General features: G+C 41.1%; 1 protein-coding gene across 9 annotated transcripts in view; it reads left to right on the top strand.

The window, feature by feature from the left end:
* LOC132380181 (protein phosphatase 1 regulatory subunit 7-like) overlaps positions 1-24,177 on the top strand; it is a 140,371-nt gene that overhangs the window by 42,282 nt on the left and 73,912 nt on the right. For all 9 annotated transcript variants that reach the window (XM_059948855.1, XM_059948850.1, XM_059948846.1 and 6 more), the window contains 2 exons: positions 5,408-5,460; positions 23,561-23,703. In XM_059948855.1, coding sequence (XP_059804838.1) covers positions 5,408-5,460; positions 23,561-23,703 — 196 coding nt within the window. The remainder of the gene's footprint in view (positions 1-5,407; positions 5,461-23,560; positions 23,704-24,177) is intronic.

Here is a 24,177-nt window from a genome sequence, read left to right as displayed (position 1 = left end):
TTTTTTCTCCCCTATCCTCAGTGGAAACAGCCTGCTTGCATTCACTCTATCTATACCCATCATAATTTTATACACCTCTATCAAATCTCCCCTCATTCTTCTACACTCCAGGGAATAAAGTCCTAACCTATTCAACTCTGTAACTCAGTTTCTCAAGTCCCGACAACATCCTTGTAAACCTTCTCTGCACTCTTTCAACCTTATTGATATCCTTCCTGTAATTAGGTGACCAAAACTGCACACAATACTCCAAATTCGGTCTCACCAATATCTTATACAACCTCACCATAACATTCCAACTCTTATACTCAATAATTTGATTTATAAAGACCAATGTACCAAAAGCTCTCTTTACTACCTTATCTACCTGTGATGCCACTTTCAGGGAATTTTGTATCTGTATTCTCAGATCCCTCTGTTCTACTGCACTCCTCAATGCCCTACCATTTACCTTATATGTTCTACCTTGGTTTTTCCTTCCAAAGTGCACTACCTCACACTTGTCTGTATTAAACTCCACCTGCCTTTTCTCAGCCCATTCCTCCAATTGGTCCAGATCCCTCTGCAAGCTTTGAAAACCTTCCTCATTGTCCACTACACCTCCAATCTTTGTATCATCAGCAAATTTGCTGATCCAATTTACCACATTATCATCCAGATCATTGATATAGATGACAAATAACAATAGATCCAGCACTGATCCCTGTGGCACAGCACTAGTCACAGGCCTCCACACAGAAAAGCAATCCTCCATTACCACTCACTGACTTCTCCCAGTAGTATTTACTACTTTCTTATTTTCTTTAACTTTTGTATATGCACAATTTGTTGTCTTTTGCATATTGGTTTTAGGCCTGTCTTGTGTGTAATCTTTCATTGATTCTTCATTTTATTTTATATTTATTATGAATGTCCACAAGAAAATGAATCTCAATGTAGTATATAGTGACATATGTACTTTGATAATTTACTTTGAGTTTATAGATGTTCTGATAAGCACCCACCCAGTGCAGGATATATCCATGTTAGTACTTCCATAAATGAACCAATACTTCATATTTTCTATTTTTTTGCCTTTTACAATATTTGCATCACATGAATTGATCTATTGTAAGTTTGTATCTTGCACTTTTTATCAGTTTCCTTAAATGTTTATAGAGAGAATATTCAGGAGATGTTTCTTTCACTCTATTGAATTTTGAAATGCTTGAAAGGATTTGTAGAGAGAGAGGTACATTGCAATAGCAATGATTCTCCATTAGATTCCTTGTTAGTACAGACTCCTAAGAGTATCTCTGGATGGTAAAATTATCTCAAATCTCAAATATTTTTTTTAAAAAGTGCTGGAAGCATTCACACAAGATCGCAAAGATTGATAAAATTATTTATTAAACTAGAAACATTTATTGTGTACACAACTGTTTGTAATTGGACATATAACCATTTAACAATTACAGCACAGAAACAGGCCATCTCGGCCTTTCTAGTCCATGCCAAAAGCTTACTCTCACCTAGTCCCACCTACCTGCACTCAGCCCATAACCCTCCATTTCTTTCCTGTCCATATACCCATCCAAATTTTTTTTAAATGACAAAATCAAACCTACCTCTATCACTTCTACTGGAAGCTCGTTCCACGCAGCTACCACTCCCTGAGTAAAGACGCTCCCCCTCGTGTTACTCCTAAACTTTTGCCCCTTAACTCTCAACTCATGTCCTCTTGGTTGAATCTCCCCTACTCTCAATGGAAAAAGCGGATCCATGTCAACTCTGTCTATCCCTCTCATAATTTTAAATACCTCTATCAAGTTCCCCCCTCAACCTTCTACAGTCCAAAGAATAAAGACCTAACTTGTTCAACCTTTCTCTGTAACTTAGGTGCTGAAACCCAGGTAACATTCTAGTAAATCTCCTCTGTATTCTCTCTATTTTGTTGACATCTTTCCTATAATTCGGTGACCAGAACAAATTTGCCTTGTACAATTTTAACATTACTTCCCAACTCCTATACTCAATGCTCTGATTTATAAAGGCCAGCATACCAAAAGCTTTCTTCACCACCCTATCCACATGAGATTCCACCTTCAGGAAACTATGCACCATTATTCCTAGATCAGTCTGTTCTACTGCATTCCTCAATGCCCTACCATTTACCATGTATGTCCTATTTTGATTAGTCCTTCCAAAATGTAGCACCTCACACTTATCAGCATTAAACTCCATCTGCCATCGCTCAGCCCACTCTTCTAACTGGCCTAAATCTCTCTGCAAGCTTTGAAAACCTACTTCATTATCCACAATGACACCTATCTTAGTATCATCTGCATACTTACTAATCCAATTTACCATCCCATCATCCAGATCATTAATGTATATGACAAACAACATTGGACGCAGTACAGATCCCTGAGGCACAATACTAGTCACCGGCCTCCAACCTGACAAACAGTTATCCCACCACTACTCTCTGGCATCTCCCATCCAGTCATTGTTGAATCCATTTTACTACTTCAATATTAATACCTAACGATTGAACCTTCCTAACTAACTTTCCGTGCAGAAACCTGTCAAAGGCCTTACTGAAGTCCATATAGACAACATCCACTGCTTTATCTTCATCAATTTTCCTAGTAACCTCTTCAAAAAATTCAGTAAGATTTGTCAAACATGGACTTCCACATACAAATCCATATTGACTGTTCCTAATCAGACCCTGTCAATCCAGATAATCATATATACCATCTCTAAGAATACTTTCCATTAATTTACCCACCACTGACGTCAAACTTACAGGCCAATAATTGCTAGTTTGACTCTCAGAACCCTTTTTAAACAATGGAACCACATAAGCAATACACCAATCCTCTGGCACCATCCCGTCTCTAATGACATTTGAAATATTTCTGTCAGAGCCCCTGCTATTTCTACACTAACTTCCCTCAATGTCCTAGGGAATATCCTGTCAGGACCTGGAGATTTATCCACTTTTATAATCTTTAAAAGCGCCAGTACTTCCTCTTCCTTAATCATCATAGTTTCCTTAACTACCCTACTTGTTTCCCTTACCTTACACAATTCAATATTTTTCTCCTTAGTGAATACCGAAGAAAATAAATTGTTCAAAAACTCCCCCATCTCTTTTGGCTGTGCACATAGCTGTCCACCCTGATTCCCTAAGGGACCAATTTTATCCCTCACTATCCTTTTGCTAATACTATAACTGTAGAAACCCTTTGGATTTATTTTCACCTTATTTGCCAAAGCAACCTCATATCTTCTTTTAGCTTTTCTAATTTCTTTCTTAAGATTCTTTTTACATTCTTTATATTCCTCAAGCACCTCATTTACTCCATACTGCCTATATTTATTGTAGATCCCCCTGTTTTTCCGAACTAAGCTTCCAATATCCCTTGAAAACCATGGCTCTCTCAAACTTTTAACCTTTCCTTTCAACCTTACAGGAACATAAAGATTCTGTACCCTCAAAATTTCACCTTTGAATGACCTCCATTTCTCTATTACATCCTTCCCATAAAACAAATTGTCCCAATCCACTCCTTCTAAATCCTTTCGCATCTCCTCAAAGTTAGACTTTCTGCAATCAAAAATCTCAACCCTGGGTCCAGTCCTATCCTTCTCCATAATTGTATTGAAACTAATGTTATTGTGATCACTGGACCTGAAGTGCTCCCCAACACATACTTCCATCACCTGACCTATCTCATTCCCTAACAGGAGATCCAACACTGCCCTTTCTCTAGTTGGTACCTCTATGTATTGCTGCAAAAAACTATCCTGCACACCTTTTATGAACTCCAAACCATCCAGCCCTTTTACAGAATGGGCTTCCCAGTCTATGTGTGGAAAATTAAAATCTCCCACAATCACAACCTTGTGCTTACTACAAATATCTGCTAGCTCCCTACAAATTTGCTTCTCCAATTCTCGCGCCCCATTAGGTGGTCTATAATGCACCCCTGTAAGTGTTATTACACCTTTCTCATTCCTCAATTTCACCCAAATAGTTTCCCTAGACAAGCCCTCTAATCTATCCTGCCAAAGCGCCGCTGTAATATTTTCTCGGACAAGCAATGCAACACCCCCCAACTTGCCCCTCCGATTCTATCAGACCTGAGGCAATGAAATCCAGCAATATTTAGTTGCCAATCACACCCATCCTGCAACCATGTTTTACTAATAGCTACAACATCATATTTTCAGGTATCAATCCATGCTCTAAGCTCATCCACCTTTCTTACAATGCTCCTAGCATTAAAATACAAACCCCATTTCCAGAAAAGTTGGGATATTTTCCAAAATGCAATAAAAACAAAAATCTGTGATATGTTAATTCATGTGAACCTTTATTTAATATCTCCCTATTGTGATAGATATAACAATGGAGAAGCTTCACTAACTCATATGTTTTGCACTTGTCCGAGTCTTGAAAAATATTGGAAGTATTCCAAACTTTTTGGGTGCTTTTTAAAGTAAATTTTAAACCTAATCCTTTGACTGCCTTCTTTGCTATTGTTGGAGGAAATGATACTATTTTGGAGACACATGATTTGCACATTTTGTCTTTTATTTCTCTTATAGCCAGGAGGGCATTGTTGCTTAGGTGGAAGGATGCTACTCTGTCTACTCATACTCATTGGTTAAATGATGTTATGTCATGTTTAAATTTAGAGAAAATTCGCTGTTCAATTTCTGAACCTAGACAAGATGTTTTAACATTGTGGGGACCTTTTTTGAATTATTTTCAAAATCTTTGATTTGCTATTAGCACAGATATTGGCTAATAATATGTTTTACTATTTGATAAGAATTTTTTCCTTTTTTTTAACCAAAAGGCTGTTTTTTTTCTGGTAGTGGGTTTAGATTTTTTTGTATAATAAAATTACCTTTTTTCAGTATTATGTTTAAATTTTATTTATATGGATATGGGGTAATGAGACTATATTTGTGATTCCAATATATTGTAATTGATATATATCCTAATGTACTTTGTATTATTTTATGTAAGAAATCAATAAAAATATTGAAATTAAAAAAGATAATCTCAGGGTATCAAGGGAGGGGCAATTTGTTTTGCCAGCATTCAATATATTGGAAAAAACAAGCAAAGAAAATATTACAATATGTTTAATTTGTGTTTTGAAAGCTTCTAAACTGTAAAAGGAAAGAACAGGCAATGAAGCAATCCAGTCTTGAATTCTTGACAAATAACACAATGAAAATTGAGGTCAACAAATTGGAATTCAGAGAAGGGAAACAGTGGAAAAAGAAAATAATATGTCCCATTGCTATGATTTATTCCAGTTTTAAATAATTTTATTTACACAGCATGTAAGGAGAAGAAAATTTGATTACGAACTTTTTAATTCCCTCCTATTTTTATTCATAGGCTGCGAGAGCTCCGTGTTCTTCAGTTGCAGTACAATCACATTACCAGTCTAAGTAAGTAAAGCTACATATTTTCAGGGTCAGGAAATAAGGTGAAAAGGAGGTGGACTGGTACAATGTTTAAATTATACACTTAATGACCACTTTATGAGGTACAGGAGTGGAAACCAGTGTGGTCTTCTGCTGCGAGCCCATCCACTTAAAGATTCAACATGTTGTGCATTCAAAGATGCTCTTCTGCACACCACTGTTGTAACTTGTGGTTATTTGGGTTACTGTTGCCTTTCTGTCAGCTTGAATCAGTCTGGCAATCTCTGCGGATTGAACTGCTGCTCACTAGATACTTTTTATTTCTCGCACCATTCTCTGTAAATTGCAGAGAATGTTGTGAATATCTCAGGAGATCAGCAGTGTCTGAGATACTCAAACCACCCCATCTGGCACCAACAATCATTTCACAGTCAAAGTTACTTAAATCACATTTTTCCCCATTCTGATGTTTGATTTGAAGAACAACTGAACCTCTTGCTTTAATGTATTGAGTTGTTGTCACATGATTGGTTGACTAGATACTTGTATTTCAAGTATCTTGTTAATACTTGTATTAATGCCTTGTATAGGTGTACTGAATAAAGTTGCCATTGAGTGTATTTCTTAGTTACAGGTTTAACAAATATACACATATACATTGCTCATGAAAGAATTGCATCTTAGGTTGAGATCCCACAAATATAGACCTTACACCAAATTAAGGTTTGTGCTTAGTGACTAAACACCAGCCTCAATTAAATTTCAGATGAAAGTCTAGTGCTTCCTGTCTTGTCGATTTCAGCCTTCCCAATATCATTTGCAATTAACATCTGTGTGATCTAAGACGCCCACAAATAAAAATATTATCAAGTAGCTCTACAACTAATTGAAGAATTCTATCCCAATTCTCACTAGAAATAATAAGACTAAGCTCTCTTTCCCAATCCTTTTTAGTCTTATAAAGTGGCTCTGAATGTATCTTCATAATTATATTATAAAGTTTTGAAATAAGCCCTTTTTGAAAAGGGTCTAATTCAAATAAACTCTCCAAAATATCTGAAGGCACAAAATTTGGAAACGTAGGGACTACAGAACTTAAAAAATGTCTAATCTGTAAATATCTATAAAAATGAAATCTAGGCAAGTTATATTTGTTGGATAATTGCTCAAAAGACATGAAACAATTGTCCAAAAATAAATCAGATCTTAGTAATCCCTTAGTTTTCCAAGCCGAATAAGCTTGATCTATAATGGAAGGGTGGAAAAAACAATTAGATACAATAGGACTATTTAAAATGAATTGAGTCAAAAAAAATCTCCGAAATTGAAACCATATATGCAAAGTATGTTTAACTATCGGGTTGTCAATTCGTTTCGGCAATTTAGAAAGAGCAAAAGGGAGAGAAGTCCCTAAAATAGAACCCAGAGCATAAGCTGATACAGATTTAGTTTCTAAACTCACCCAACGAGGGCCGAAAGATCCACCCCCATCTTTCAACCAACATAACAAATATCTAATATTAACTGCCCAATAGTAAAATCTGAAATTAGGTAATGCTAACCCGCCTTCCTTTTTTGTCTTCTGTAAATATATTTTACCTAACCTGGGATTTTTATTCTGCCATATATATGAAGATCGTTTGGCACATCGTTATGTGCCAAACATTCATTAATACAATTTAAGGTCGTACATAGGGCCCATATGTCCAAGGATAAATTAGCTCATTTTTACTCTCATATTAGTCCTATTTGTGATAGATGTCAATTTGAAATTGCTTCTTTAACTCATATGTTTTGGTCTTGTTCATTTTTGGAGAAATATTGGAAAGATATTTTTGATATTATTTCTGCAGTTTTGAATATTGATTTACAACCTCATCCTATTACCGCAATTTTTGGTTTACCAATGTTAGACTCACTGCATTTATCTTCTTCTGCCCGTCGAATGATTGCATTTCTAACTCTGATGGCTAGAAAATCTATATTGTTGAATTGGAAGGAAATTAATCCTCCTACTGTATTTAATTGGTTCTCTCAAACTATGTTATGTTTAAATTTAGAAAAAATTAGAAGTGGTGCTTTTGAGACTTCTATTAAATTTGAAAAGTTATGGAGACCATTTATTCAACATTTTCATATGATGTAATATGACCCTGTGCCAAGTTCATTTGATTTCCCAGCTTTTAGCTTATGTATGTTGAGAGGACCAGAAGTGACGGCATTGATGAATATTTATTTTTGTGAGATATTATAAACAGCCCCCTTTTTTTTCTCTCTTTTTTTTTTGCTTTTTTTTCTTCTATATTAGTTATTAGATTAGTAGATAAGCTAGTTTTGCATTATATATTTTTTTATTTTTTTTCTTTCTTTTTTCTGTTTTTTTATATAATATATTATGAAATATTTAGACTTACCATGTTCATACATATATTTTATGGCTTATGTCTTGGTGGACTCATTTATATTGTAACTATTATGTATGTTTTTTTTCATATGTAATGGAATTTGTATGTTGGTAATTTCTTTATCAATATATCATTTGTATTCTGTCCATATTACTACTAATAATAAAAAGATTTAGAAAGAAAGAAAGTAGCTCTACAACTAATCATACTAATAAATTCACATGAGCACAAAAAATTAGGTTTTAATGATTTTAGAAAATGCAAAATGAAAATTGAAATAAATGCTACATCAAGGCTAAGCTAAAATATATAAAAGAATCAAACAATTTCCTTTATTGAGGAATCATAAGATTTTGAAATAATTAAGTGCAGGTCAATCCATGCATATATAAATTTGTAATTTCAGGGCAGGAGAGATTGCTAATCTGAAATTAGATTTATAATTAGAATTAGATTTATGGAATTCACAGTTTATGCCTCAAAAAGTCATTTCAAGATTTTGGACAGTGAGTACAGTAAGTATGTACCTGAACTTCTCATCCATTCACTGATTTCTCCAGCCAATGTTGAAAAAGAATCTGTAAAGAAGCAGTGAATCACTGATGCGCTAAAGACTTCTGTACTAACTGCCAATCTGCACATAGCAAAAGTCAGACTGTCCTCTACCCTTTGACCTGTTTGGCATGGGTGACCCTACCAAGAGCCCAAAGCATAAAGGCCTGACACCAGCCAACATAACTTTCTGTGGCATTGAGGCACGTAGGTTCTCTTAGAGGAATTTCAGACTGGAAGGCAATGCCCTGCTGAAGGATGTCAGCCCAAAACATTGACTGTACTCTTTTCCATAGATGCTGTCTGGCCTGGTGAGTTCCTCCAGCATTTTGTGTGTGTTCCTTAGATTTCCAGCATATGCAGATTTTCTCTTGTTTGTAATTACGGATCAGTCCATGACCAGCAATTGTTCACTATTTATGTTAATAACCTGGAAGAAGGAATAAGATGTAAGGGTTCTAAATTTGCTATAAAAGTAGGTGGAAGAGTATGCTGTGATAACAATACCATGAGTCTATAAAGGGACATTAATATATTGAGGAAGCTGGCATAATGAACTATGGTAAAAGAAATCAAAAAGCAGATTACTATCTAAATGGACAAAGATTGCAAGTGAGTGAAGTACAGAGGAATGTAGGTACACAAATCACAAAAAGCTAGCCAGCAAGTCTAAAAAAGCAAACAGTATTTTGGCTTCATTACAAATGGTTGAAATTCTTTTAGAAAGGGAGGTGTTATCGCACATTTACAGGGTGTTGCTGAAGCCTCACCTGCAGAAGTAATTTGCTCCCGTTTGATTAATAGATACATTTTAGTTCATGTCTGGTCCACCTCACATGAGTAACCTGATTTTAAATTCAACTTTTTGTCATTATGATACAGTCATCAGTACGTTAGATAAATTTAATACCTATTTCAACGATAACGTTAGTGAAAACTGGATGGTGATTAATTTGATCAGATGCATGACCAGTTTTGTTTATGGAGCCAGTTCCTAGTTCATGTTTTTGTTCAAAATCCAAATGTGATTTGTGCTGAATTCAGCAAATAATTTTTAAGAAAAATATTGGAACATTTTCACAAAGATGATGGCTCTTAAAAGAAGCTACAGTGGAATCTTGTGAAATGTACAGTATATTTTACTCCAGAGGAAAAATAGCGATTTGGATTGGATTGGCTTAGCGCAGAAAAAAAGCAATATTGTTTTCATTGATGTAGTTTTGACACCAAGGGTTGCCATTGTTGTATTTCAGAAATAAAGAAATGCTCATGGGTAGCTATTGTTGTCGGTTTGTAGGTGGAGCTTGTGGGCACGGCCACAATAAGCCCCACTACAATATTAGATATTGTATGACGGAATGCAAAAGTGGGCACAGTGGGGATGGGAGAGACAGAGGGCAGGATAAGAAGGAAAAGAGGAAGGGCAGGAGGGGAAGAGAGAGAAAAAGTTAGCAGGGTGTGGATAGGAAGGGAGAGCAAGAGTGATCAGGGAAAGGAAGGGAGAGAAGATAGAGGGAGCATGGGAAGAGAGGGAGAGGGCAGGGAGCAGACGGGGATGGAGCATAGGAAGAGGGAGTAGGCGGGGAATGGTGGGAATGGCAGAGAGAGAAAAAAAAAACAAACAACTAAATTTGTCGGCTGGTGTGGTATACTACGTCCGGTGCTCTCGGTGTGGCCTTTTATAAATTGGTGAGACCCGACGCAGACTGGGAGACCATTTCACTGAACACCTACGCTCGGTCTGCCAGAGAAAGCAGGATCTCCCAGTGGCCACACATTTTAATTCCACGTCCCATTCCCATTCTGATAAGTCTATCCGTGGCCTCCTCTACTGTCAAAATGAATCCAAACTCAGGTTGGAGGAACAACACCTTATATACTGGCTGGGTAGCCTCCAACCTGATGGCATGAACATTGACTTCTCTAACTTCCGTTAATGCCCCTCCTCCGCTTCTTACCCCATCCCTGACATATTTAGTTGTTTGGTTGTTTGTTTGTTTTTTTCCCTCTCTTTCTCTGCCCATCACTCTGCCTGTTCTCCTTCTCCCTCTGGTGTTCCTCTCCCCCTTTATTTCTCCCATCCCATCCCATGATCTTTTCCCTTCTCCAGCTATGTATCACTTTCGCCAATCACCTTTCAGGCTCTTAGCTTCATCCCACCCCCTCCGGTCTTCTCCTATCATTTCACATTTCCCCATCCCCCCACTACTTTCAAATCTCTTACTATCTTTCCTTTCAGTTAGTCCTGACGAAGCGTCTTGGCCTGAAACGTCGATAGTGCTTCTCCCTATAGATACTGCCTGGCCTGCTGTGTTCCACCAGCATTTTGTGTGTGTTGTTTGAATTTCCAGCATCTGCTGATTTCCTTGTGTTTGTGAATTTAACTGTTGCTATTTTAAATATCAGATTCAGGGACAGCCTAGTTCCTCTGAAGGTAAATAATGATTTTGCTTTACAAACCAGTGAAGCTGAAAACTATGCCCTCACACTCCCTTCCCACTCCCTCCTTCTCCCTTATCTTCTCTGCTCATTCACCCCCTCTCCTTCAGCTCTCTGGCACTCCATCTCACTCCCCTCCCCTCCATCCTCACTTCCTCCCTCTCCCTCACCCTATCTGCTCATTCTTTCCCTCTCCTTCACTTGCGTATATATTCAATAGAGTAACTGAATTTGCATCTATATTCCCCCTTACGAGAATATATCTGCCCTCTTTATCTCCCATTTTGAATACTTTTTCAAAATTTATAGCTTACTTGAGATAAGAATAGCAACTTCTCTCCTATGTCCTGATTTATATGAGGAGAAAAACAAATTAGTGAAGCCCATTCTCTTTAGTTTTCTATGCTCATTATCACTTAACTGAGTTTCCTGTAAATATACAACATGGGCTTGTCCTATTTTCATTTTGGATAAAATTCTGTTACATTTGATTGGATTTAATAGCCCATTGACATTAAAAGAAATGAATTTTACTTTGTCCTTAGCCATCTGTATTTATCTGTCAATGTATCATTGAAATTAGAATAAAACTTAATCAATCTACTCCCTGAACAAATAAGAACCATGAAACACAAATAATAACAAAAAAGGCAACGAACGTGTGATTCCAAGGCTGAGGTCTCTAGTAGATGACCCTGGGTTGAGCTACAGGAAATGTCTAGCTGTGGGGATAACCCCTCCTACTTGTGAGTTGAGGGCCTCCATTGCGGTATTCATAAAAGTCAGTGAACAAATCCATTACACAGAAAAGATTTCCCTGTGTACTCCTCCTATATATAGATAGATAGATAGATATATATACACACACACACATACATACACACACACACACACACACACACACACACACACACACACACACACACACACACACATACACACACACACACACACACACACACACATATATACTCATTTTGGTGAGGAGAAAGGAATAAATGAGTGAATAAAGAAGAATAACTGAGTAATATAAAATCCACATTATAATAAGTATTTCTTGAGATAGGTATATCACCGTTTACTTGTGCTTCCGTTTAGCTTCTCAACATTTTTAAAGTTAGCCAAACCTTATGGCTCTTCTGGAGGAGGTGAGGGCTGTCTTTGGAAAACTCCCAGTCTCTTCCTGATATACTTCTCTCCACCTCCTCCTGTGTCCTGCCTTCTCGATTTTCGCATTATTTCCCAAGCAGAGCAGGATAATTGCTCTACCAGGCTTTCCCTCGGTTTGATCATGCTGACAAGCAACCCTCTGGCCTTCATGTCTGTAGTCGCCTCTTCCACTGTCTGATACAGTTGGATCCCATCTTGATAAAACATTCAAAGTTTAGCAGGGTACAGAGTTTGAAATCTCATCCTTTCTTGCTTTAGTATTCGCTTTACTTCAGAGTATTCTTTACGTTTCTGCAGGACTGCCGGGGGGGGGGGGGGGGAGGTAATCTTGGTTGAAATATATTAATTTATCATCTAAAAACACCCTCTTCTTACCCCAGGCCCTTCGTAGAATCTCTGCCTTGGTACTGTAAGGAAGGAATTTAATTACAATTGAGCGTGTCTTATCTTCTCTGCTTCAGGTAGGCCTCGGGACGATCATGCGATGCGCCCTCTCAATTTCCACTTCCATAGTCGAGGGAAGCTCCAGCGCAACTTGCCTACAAACTCCATCATAGACAAACTCTCCGCTCCTTCGGGAACGTTGTATATCCTGATATTTTCCCGCCATGATCTTCACTCCAGGTCAAGCAGTTTACCATCTTGTTGATTTAATATTTTTATCATCTTATTTAGTATCTGTTCCACGTTTTACACGCAATGTTCCACCTTCTCAATTCGAGTCTCTGTCACCACTATTTTTTGATTGACGTTGGCGAACTCTGACTTAATATCATGTAGCTGCTGTTTTATATCTTTCTGGATCTCCCGTATCTCTTTCAAAATTTTGATCATATTTGCTGCTTCGCCTGAACGAGGCCCAGCATCAGCCTCGCTAACACGCGGTTGGGTAGGACAGCTGCTCGCTGCACTCCTCTCGTCTGCAGGCTCCGCAGTGTCGCTTTTTTTATTTCCATTCTTTTTCCCTATTCTTGCCCCTCTTACCAGTTCAAATATTTTCAAAAAATACTATAGTTGATGGGTTAACGGGGCAAAATATGCATTTTTCCAGAGGAGCTGGTGACAAGCTGCCATTCTCAATGATGACATCACCGGAACCCGTTAGTCAGTTTTTCATTGTTCATCATCAGCTGGGTCATACTGTCCATGAACTCCCTGTCGGTTGCCTCCATACACTCCAGTGTTTGTTTTTTTTAGCTCTAAGTCCTCCTGTGTGAGAGCCAACAGCTGTCTGTCATTTGGCAATTTCCTTTTAAGTTTTTCTAGTCTGTAACTGCACAAATGTGGACTTTCACAGCAAGATTTGACAGCAAACTTGTCGCTTGTTTTCTGTAAATGTGTCCTGCGCATGCCCAGTAGGAGATCACCCAAATACCCATTTTAATGTGGACGGAGGTATTTTCAAAAATGCTTAGTGTGGACGCCTATCGTTTTTATGCAAAACCAGCATTTTCAAAATTATCCAGTCTAGTGGGGACTCTTCAACCATAGGAAACTTGCTGTCCACATCCACACTATCAAGCCCTTTCACTATTCAATGAGTTTCAAAGAGGTCATCCCTCATTCTTCTGAATTCCAGCAAATACAGGCCCAGAGCCATCAAATGCTCTTCATGTGACAAGCCATTCAATCCTGGAATAATTTTTGTGATCCTTATTTGACCCCACCAGTCTCAGCACATTCTTTCTAAGGAGCCCAAAACTGTTCACAATACTCCAAGTGAGGCCTCACCAGTGCTTTATTAAGTTTCAACATTACATCCTTGCTTTTATATTCTAGTCTTCTTGAAATGAATGCTAACATTGTATTTGCCTTCCTCACCATATACTCAACCTGCAAGTTAACCTTTGGGGAATCCTGCACAAGGACTCCCGTGTCCCTCTGTACCTCAATTTTTCATATTTTCTCTCCATTTAAAAATAGTCAACCCTTTCATTTCTTCTACCAAAGTGCATGACGATATGCTTCATGGCACTGTTTTCCATCTGCTATTTATTTTCCCATTCTCCTAAACTAAGTCCTTCTGTAGCCTCTTTACTTCCTATTGACTGCAATTTTGCCTCTATCAACAGCCTCTCCTCACTACATTTTGCCTCTGTTTGTAAACCAGCTACCTCATCTTCAACACGATTATCCACCTTTCCTTTGATACTTGTTGTATTGAAATATAGTCAGATCAGGTTACTAGTCGCACCATGCTCAACCTTTTGATTTCTATCTTTGTCTGAGGTCTTACCAACATCTACTTCCACAGCGTCTCCACCAGCTGTCCTGGCATTCTGGCTCCCACCCCCCCCCCCCCCACAGCTCTAGTTTAAATCCCATTGTGCAGAATTAACAAACCTTCCAACTAGGATATTAGTCCCCTTCCAGTTCAAGTGCAAGCTATCCCTTTTGTATAGGTGTGGTAAAACATGTACAGTCGGCACCTCCTTATCCACAAATTCAACCATCCGCGAATTGAGAAAACCCGGAAGTGCTCTTCCAGCACTTGTTGTTCGAGCATGTACAGACCTTTTTTCTTGTCATTAATGCAGTATAACAACTATTTTACATAGCATTTACATTGTATTAGTTATTATAAGTAATCTAGAGATGATTTAAAGTATGCGGGAGGATGTGCGTGGGTTATCGTGCATCGGGATCGGAAAAAATCAGAAGTTCTCTTACTAAGTAAGTCGGAACAGGTACATCTGGTATTATTTAGCATCAGTTAGTCAAACATTTGCATTCGTATATAGTATATATTTTACCTTTCTATGCATATAAAACACTTAAGAATGTATGTTTCAGTGCTGGGCTTTGGAAGTCCCCGAGCTCGATCTAGTGACAGATCGCTATGGAGCACGCTCTTCACCGTGCCGGGTTGACGTGGAGGGTCAAAACCCAAAACTCAGTAAATAAACCACTGCATTGCTTAGTAATAATTGTAGCTTTCTTCGGGGCAGAGCCTTTCTCACTTTATCCTTTAAAATTGTTCCAATTGTTGACCGATTGTTAATTCTTTTACAATGACCGATGGTGTTTCACCTCTTTCCGATCGCTTTATTATTTCCACTTTATTTTCAATCGTGAACGTGATTATTTTCGTGAACAGAAACACTGCGTATTCAGAACTCTGGCGCCTGGTCCTAATGTCCACGGCACTGAGACAGGTTAAGTAAGGTCTGGGGTTCCGCTGGGTCCTAAGGTCCACCAAATTGAGACAGGTTGAATAAGGGACTTGAGCATCCGTGAATTTTGGTATCCGCGAGGGGTCCCGGAACCAATCCCCCGCTGATAAGGAGGGCCGACTGTATATCTGTCTGGAGATGCCTGGGCACGTCCCTCTGCTGACTGCACCTGTGGCTCCTCCCACAGACCCCTGGATTAAAGGCGATTGCATCACTGCTCCTCCCACTGTCCAAGACAGACATACAGTATGGATGTGAATCCATTTTACTGTTGGTAAAAGCCTTTCAGTATTTACTCTACTTACTTTTGGAGTAATTGATAGTACATCAATTTTATTAACAGTAATTTTAAGGCATGGAGCAATTCCTGATACACGACAAGTTAGACATCAACCCGCAAACACCTGAGGCCAGAAACGCTTTCGAGCTCTGGCTAGCCTGCTTCGAATCATACCTGGAGGAGATTGAAGTGACTGAGTCCGCCACGAAGTGCAGAGTTCTCCTCTCCAGGTCTACTCAATGATTAGCGACCAGCGGAGTTACGACGGCACGATGAGCATCCTCAGAAGACAATACCTGCGGCTCATAAATACCGTCTATGCACGACATCGCTTAGTGATGTGGCAGCAGCAGCCTGGAGAGTCGAGCGCTGAGTTTGTCTGGGCCCTACAGACACTCATGTGGGTTTGCGATTGCCGGGGACTGATGGCCGAACAGCATGCGGAGCTCCTAGTAAGAGATGCCTTCGTCACGGGAACTGGGTCAGTGTATGTGCGCCAGCGGCTGCTGGAACACGCCGATCTTACCTTACATTCGGTGATTGAGCTGGCCGACACGCTGGAGGCCGCTCTGCACAACTCTGATGCTCTCCAGGCACGTGATCTTCAGACAGCCTCGTGGACGCCGCAGACCCCGCAACCCACCGGCGAATCGACCACAGCTGCTGCCAGTCACCAGTCCGCAAAGTGTTACTTCTGTGGACTCAAGAAGCACCCCCGGAAGCGCTGCCCTGCCCGAGAAGCTACCTGCTCCAGCTGCGGAAAGAAAGGCCACTTTGCCAAGGCCTGTAAGTCCAAACCGCGAGCAGGTTTGAACAGCACTGCATGCGAGGCATGGGGGTTGTCATCTTGCCTGCACACCACCACCATGTGCAAGACATGGGGGCGGCTATCTTGGTCAGCACCACCACGCACCACCTACGACCCACGGGTGCTTACCAGGCACCCCACCATGCCAGACCAACACAGCAATTCAACTCCTTGACTCTCGACCAAAGTGCTCCCCACCAGCTCGCAAGGTCAATGATGGACATCCTGGTGGAGGGGCGCAGGACAAGCTGCCTGTTTGACATGGGCAGCACAGAGAATTTTATCCACCCGGACACTGTGCAGCATTGTGGACTCTTGACACAGCTGGTAAGCCAGAGGGTCGCCATGGCTTCTGGGTTGCACATAGCAGACATCCGGTGGGGGGGGGGGGTGAGTTTGTGTAGCGATGCTAGTGGTGCAGGGCACAGAATACACAGAATATCGAGACTTTACGTTACTGATCATGCCTCAATTGTGTGCCCCTGTGCTATTGGGGCTCGACTTCCAGAGCCACCTGAAAAGCATGACAATGGAGTATGACGGGCCCCTCCCACCAATCACTGTCAGAAATCCTCAGTTCTGTAGGAATACATCACATATCCCGCTACTGACCACACACACACCGACCTGCACATCCCACCCAACATCATGCCAACACCCACACCATGGACACCACTTGCGGCCTTCCATCCTCAAGATCCCTCCCCCACTGCTGTTCACCAACCTGACCCCTGACTGTAAACCTGTGGCAACTAAAAGCAGGAGGTACAGCACGGAGGACAGGGCCTTCATTCAGTCGGAGGTGCAGCAGCTGCTCAGGGAAGGGATCATTGAGGCAAGCACAGGTCCTTGGAGGGCCCAGGTGATTGTTGTTCGGAATGGGGAGAAAAATAGGTTGGTTGTGGACTATAGCCAGACTATAGGTTCACGCAGCTTGACGTGTACCCTCTACCCTACAAGATGTACTCGACCGTAGACCTAAAATGCACTTACCATCAGCTCCCCATCCGCCCAGACGACCACCCTTATACTACCGACAAGGCGGATGGCAGGCGTTATCACTTCCTGTGCGTCCCCTTCTGTCTCACGAATGGTGTATCTGTCTTCCAGAGGGAAATGGACTGGTTGGTGGACCAGTGCCAACTTAAGGCCACGTTCCCATATCTGGATAACATCACCATCTGCGGTCACAACCAGCAGGATCACAACAACAACCTCCGAAAATTTTTCCAAGCGGCCAAACCTCTTAATCTTACCTATAACAAGGACAAGTGTGTGTTCGGAACCACCTGACTTGCTATTCTTGGGTATGTCATAGAGAACGGAGTCATTGGCCTTGACCCCGACCATATGCTGTTGGAACTCCCTCTTCCCAACAGCCTCAGAGCCCTCAAAATTTGCCTGGGCTTCTTTTCATATTACGCCCAATGGGTCCCTAACTACGCAGACAAGGCCCACCCTCTGGTCAAGTCCACCACATTTCCCCTCTCAGCCAAGGCCTGTGCGTCCTTCAGCCGCATTAAAGGGGACATTGCCAAAGCAGCAATGCATGCAGTGGACGAGACCATTCCCTTCCAAGTAGAGAGTGACGCCTCCGACTTTGTGCTGGCTGCTACCCTCAACCAGGCTGGAAGACCGGTGGCGTTCTTCTCCCGTACCCTTCAAGGCCCTGAAACTTGGCACTCTGAAATTTGAAATTTCTCCACGGTGGAGAAAGAAGCCCAGGCCATAGTGGAAGCTATTAGGCACTGGAGGCACTATCTCACCAGCAAAAAGTTCACCTTGCTGACCAACCAGCATTCAGTCGCGTTCATTTTTAGCAACCAACAGCGGGCCAAAATCAAAAATGATAAAATTTTGAGGCGGAGAATTGAAATCTCCACCTACAAGTAGGACATCATTTACAGGCCTGGGAAGCTCAATGAGCCCTCCAATGCCCTGTCCTGGGGAACGTGTACCAGCGCACAGATCAACCAGCTATATGCCCTACATGCAGATCTTTGCCACCCAGGGGTCACCTGGCTTTTCCACTTCGTGAAAGCCTGGAACCTGCCTTACTCCCTTGAGGAGATCAGGACGATGGCCAGGGACTGCCAAGTCTGCGCAGAGTACAAACCGCACTTCTACTGACCCAAAAAGGCACAACTGATCAAGGCCACCCACCCCTTTGAGTGACTGAGTGTTGACTTTAAGGGCCCCCTTCCCTCCACCGACTGCAATGTGTGCTTTCTTAGCGTAATCGACGAGTACTCGCGGTTCCCTTGCCCCGATACCACTACCACGCCAGTCATAAAAGCCCTACGCAAGCTCTTCACTCTGTTTGGATACCCATGCTATATCCACAGTGACAGAGGGTCCTTGTTTATGAGTGATGAGCTGCGCCAGTACCTGCTGGCTAGGGGTATTGCAACTAGTAGGACCATGAACTATAATCCCTGGGAGAATGGACAGGTGGAGAGGGAGAATGCCACTGTGTGGAAGGTCATACTCTTAGCCCTTAGGTCAAAGGTACTGCCGGTCTCTCGCTGGCAGGAGGTCCTTCCCGAGGCACTCCACTCCATCCGCTTGCTGTTATGTACGTCCACCAGTGCCACCCCTCATGAGTGACTGTTTTCTTTTCCCAGGAAGTCCACCACTGGGACCACCCTACCGGCTTGGCTGACATCCCCAGGGCCAGTGCTGCTCCGTAAACATGAGAGGAGTAATAAATACTCCACAATGGTCGAGAGGGTTCACCTACTTCATGCGAACCCCCAGTATGCCTACGTGGTTTTACCTGATGGGCGGGAGGACACGGTCTCCATCTGTAACCTGAAGCCCACAGGAGCACCAGACCCCTACCCTGGACACTCCATGGTGACTATTAACCCCATACCCATGGATATATATATACCCACGAGACACTGTGCACTGCAAGCCCTACACAGACACCACATGACACTCCCGTACTGGGTGCGACACGCACGCACAAGGGATTATCGACGCCTAACGTGTTGGCACCTCAAGTCAGGCCAGAGCCAGCACAACCACTGTTGCCAGTGCAATCACCACTGGTGCTAGGTAGATCACAGCGACGGACTCGACCGCCTGATAGACTTAAGCTGTAAATATATTTGTTTTAAATATTTCATTTCATCCCTTTGAGACTCTCTTTTTTAAAAAGGAGGGGTGAATGTGGTAAACCATGTATATCTGTCTGGACATGCCTGGACACGTCCCTCTGCTGACTGTTCCTGTGGCTCCTCCCACAGACCCCTGAATAAAGGCCATTGTGTAACTGCTCCTCCCACAGTCCAGGGCAGACATACAGCATGGGCGTGGATCCATTTCACTGTTAATAAAAGCCTTTCAGTATTTACTGTACTTCCAGTCTTTTGGAGTAATTGATAGTGCATCAATAGGTCCCACCCTCCCTGGAAGAGAGCGCAATGATCTGAAAATCTTATCCCGGCCCTCCTACACCAACTCCTTAGCCACGTATTAAACTTTATAATCTTCCTAGTTCTGACATCACTAGCACATGACATGGGTAGCAATCCTGAGATCACAACCCTGGAGGTCCAGCCCTTTAACTTAGTACCTAACCCCCTGAACTATCTATGCAGAACCTCATCACTTGTCTTACCCGTGTCAATGGTACCTACATGGACCATGATTTCTGGCTGTATACCCTCCCACTTGAGAATGGTAAGGACTCCATCTGAGATATCCCGTACTCTGGCAAAATACCATCCTGGAATCTTGTTCTCACCCACAGAACCTAGTGTCCAGTCCCCTAACTAATGAATCCCCTATCACCATAGTGTGCCTCTTCTCCCGACTTCCCTTCTGAGTCACAGAGGCAGACTCAGTGCGAGAGAGACTTACCTACTGCAACTCTGCAACTTTAGGTCATTTACCTGACCACCCCACCCTGCAATAGTATCCAAAGTGATATACCTAATGTTAAGGGGGGGTGGTCACAGGTTACTCTGCACTGGCTCCTTAACCGTTTCCCCTTGCTGACTGTCACTCAGTTTCCAGTATCCTACACCTACCTCTCTATATGTCTTATCTATTACCATTCTCCCTCCTGAAGAATCCAGATTTTATCCAGTTCCAGCTCCAACTCCTTAACACAGTTAGTTAGAAGCTGCAGTTGGATACACTTTACTTATCACAAGTCTCCCTGGCTTCCTACATCCTGCAAGGGGAGCATTTCACTGTCCTGCCTATCATCTCTCCTGTCCTAACTGAGCAGATATAAAGAAGAGAACAGAAAAAAACAACCTTCTCTTTGCTTTCTCTGAATGAACCCTCTCTTCACTGAAGCCGTGAAGAGCTAAAGCCTTAAGATCACCACTCTAACTCTCCACTCAGATGATGGCAGCTGTGCTCGCCCCTGCCTTACTTTAATTTGTTCTTACTCATCAATCCAAAATGTCGATCGGTCGCTGATTAAAGCTCTAGTTGTGCTGCCACGACTCACTCTTGCCTTTTATCCTTGGACAATGGTTGGCTACCAGGTTGTTTGCTAGATCCTTGTGAAAAGAGAATATTAAGTCCAGCTCTGTATGTCAAGGATGTTGGTAAAATATTCATTAAATTTAATTGTTCAGGGAAATTGTCAAGTAGCACCTATATCCACAGTGATGAAGTAATTTAGGAGGTTGGTAATGAAATATATCAATTCCTGCCTGAGAAGTGACTTGGATCTGCTCCAATTTGCCTACTGACACAGTAGGTCTTCAGCAGGTGCCATTTCATTGGTTCTCCACTCAAACCTGGAACACCTGGATAGCAAAGATACTCTTTATCGACTACAACCCAATATTCAATGCTATCATTCCTCAAAATTATTCAATAAACTTCAAGATTTTGGCCTCAGTACCTCCTTTTGCAATTGGATCCTCGATTTCCTCACTTGCAGACCCAAGTCTTTTCAGATTGGCAACAACAGCTCCTCCACGATCTCCATCAGTACAGGTGCACAACAGGGCTGTGTGCTTAGCCCTCTGCTCTACTCACTTTACACTTGAGCTGCTAAACACAGCTCCAATGCCGTACTTAAGTTTGCTGATGACACAAGTGGATAGGCTGAATCAAAGGTGGTGATGAATCAGCACATAGGAGGGAGACTGAAAATATGGCTGAGTAGTACCACAACTCAATGTCAGCGAGGCCAAGGAGCTGATTATTGACTACAGGAGGAGGAAACTGGTGGTCCATGAGTTGGGCCTCATCAGGGGTAGAGAGGGTCAGCCACTTTAACTTCCTCAGAGTTATCATTACATAGGAACTGTTCTGGGCCCACTGTGTCAGTACGGCAGAGCTACTACTTGTGAAGATTTGGCATGGTATCTAAGATGTTGACAAACTTCTATAGATGTGTGGTGGAAAGCAAATTCACTTGCTGCATCATAACGTGGTATGGAAACACCAATGCCTTTGAATGGAAAAACCTACAAAAAATAATGGATAGGGCCCAGCCCATCATGGGTAAAGCCCTCCCCACGATCCAGCTCATCTACATGGAGCATTGTTGCAGGAAAACAGCATCCATTAAACAAGCCCAAGACAACTACCTATCTGTTGAAGAGCAGCACGTTTTTGTTTGAAAGTGGAGAGAGACATTTGAGTTAAAAAATAAACAAAAAACAGACAAAATTAGCAAGCAACAAGTATGGCCACACGTTTGTAAACAGTGGGAGTACCAGGTGATAATAATAACAAATAAAAAAAGCAGAAATGGCTGTCTACACTAGAAAGACTGATGCAATCAATTGCACAACAGATAAATGGATGATATATACTGAACTAATTGAGCAGTATTTTTGAAGCAAGTAAAATAGCCAATGATAAATGAGTGCCAGTGATACTGAGTGCAATGGAAATGTTTGCTGACCGGTTTAAATGCTTCATCCAAACCAGCTAAAATGAGCTTTGCTGATATTGGGAAGGTAATGCAGGAACATTTAGAATGAAAACCATTGTTGACTGCAGATGCTTGTGGTTTCATAATCCTACAAAAAGTAGTGGATATGGCTCAGTCCATCACAGGTTGAGCCTTCCCCACCATTGAGCACATTGATGTGAAACATTGTCACAGGAATGTAGTGTCTATCGTCAGGGACCCCTACTACTCAGGACATGCTTTCTTCTCACTGTTGCCATTGGAAAGAAGGAATAGGAGCTTCAGGACTCAGACCATTAGGTTCAGGAACAGTTATCATCCCTCAAAAACCACCAGACTCTTGAACCAGAGGGGATAAACTCACTCAATTTCACTTGCCCCATCACTGAAATGTTCCGACAACATATGGACTCACTTTCAAGGATGCTTCATGTCATGTTCTTGATATTTATTTATCTATAAATAAATAAATTAATTAATTTTTTTTCTTTTTGTATTTGTGCAGTTTAATGTCTATTACACACTGGTTGTCCACCCCATTGGTGCAGTCTTTCATTGATCCTATTATGGTTATTAGATTTATTGAGCATGCCTGCAAGAAACTGATTCTCGAGTTTGTATATGGAGATATATATATATACACACACACATACACACACGTACATATTCACTTTGATAAAAAATTTACTTTGAACTTTGTTTTCTTCTCTTCACCTCTGGAAGTGATATATTAAGCATGAATATGGTTTATGGAGAATGAGATATCTCCAGAAATAACTATGTTCCATAAGCCCAAGATATAAATTCCAGTCAACTGAAGCCAGCTCAGATCAAGCCGCACTTACTGTGAACATTGGAAAGCATGGAAAACCATATAGAATCTTTGTTACATGTCTTTTCATGGCCCTGATATTTGGACCCAATAGTCTTGTCCATAAAGTCAATAGAATTAGCATTCTTGCCTTATGGTAGAAGGTTGAGGGTTCAAGTTTGAGCTTATATTGCAGTCTAATACTTAAGGGATTTTCTTTGAAGATGTGTTAAGTTAAGCTCTCTCTGCTTTCTCTGGGGATGGATAGGACCATGAGCAGTACAGGTGAAGTGGGGTGAAGCACAAGCAAGGTCACAGGCAGTGTCCTGGCCAATATTTATCCCTTAATTAATATGATGTTTGACTTCATAATTTTTTGGGGGAGGGGACATTTTCTGCACTAATGCATTTCGTTTAGTAATGATATTTCTTCAAAACTATTTTATTGATTGTACTTTATTGTTAAGCTCTTGAGAGAACCTTAATGAACACTTTTATTTATGGAAGAATACTGAATACATTTAAATTCCTGCCTTATTGTAACATATGTCAAATATAAAATGTCACTTGTTCATCTTCCTCTCTCTGTCTAGGAAAAGGTTTGCTCAAACTCCGGAAACTGCAGACATTGCGACTGGATAGTAACCAGCTGGTATGTGTGGAATCACGGGAGTTTGCAGGACTAAGTCAACTGACCTCTCTGGATATCAGCCACAACCAGCTTACCGACATCACTGTAAGGATGACTGAAACAATTATAGGGCTTTGGGAAATTGGTTTAGTCAATTATTCCCCGCTGTGATTTTTTAAAAAGATATAAGTATATTTACTGCTTTTTTTGGTGTAAAGGAAATTCAGTAAGTTTATTTTAAGTTCACTAATCTTTTTCAAGAACATTTTAAATAAACACTTGGAATTTAAGAAACTTAGTTTTAATGTTTTAAAAATACTGACTCCATCCAATAGCTCACTGTACGTTTCTTACACCAACTCTCTCTTTCATTTTTGTGTTTCCTTACAAATAGTTGGAAGCCATTTGGCCCATCCTATCTATGTCGGCTGTCAGAACAGTTCCATTCCCTTTCTAGTTTTCACGTGATCTGTTCTCCACACATTTCCATCCTACTTAAATTAGGGGCAATCAACAGTAAGTTAATCTACCAATCTGCATGTCTTTGGTAATTGGGAGGAAATTGGAGCATTCTGAGGA

This window comes from Hypanus sabinus, chromosome 23 (assembly GCF_030144855.1).
Source record: "Hypanus sabinus isolate sHypSab1 chromosome 23, sHypSab1.hap1, whole genome shotgun sequence".
Taxonomy (NCBI): domain Eukaryota; kingdom Metazoa; phylum Chordata; class Chondrichthyes; order Myliobatiformes; family Dasyatidae; genus Hypanus; species Hypanus sabinus.
Note: the sequence above shows the minus strand (reverse complement) of the source record. Positions and strands in the feature narration are given on the sequence as shown.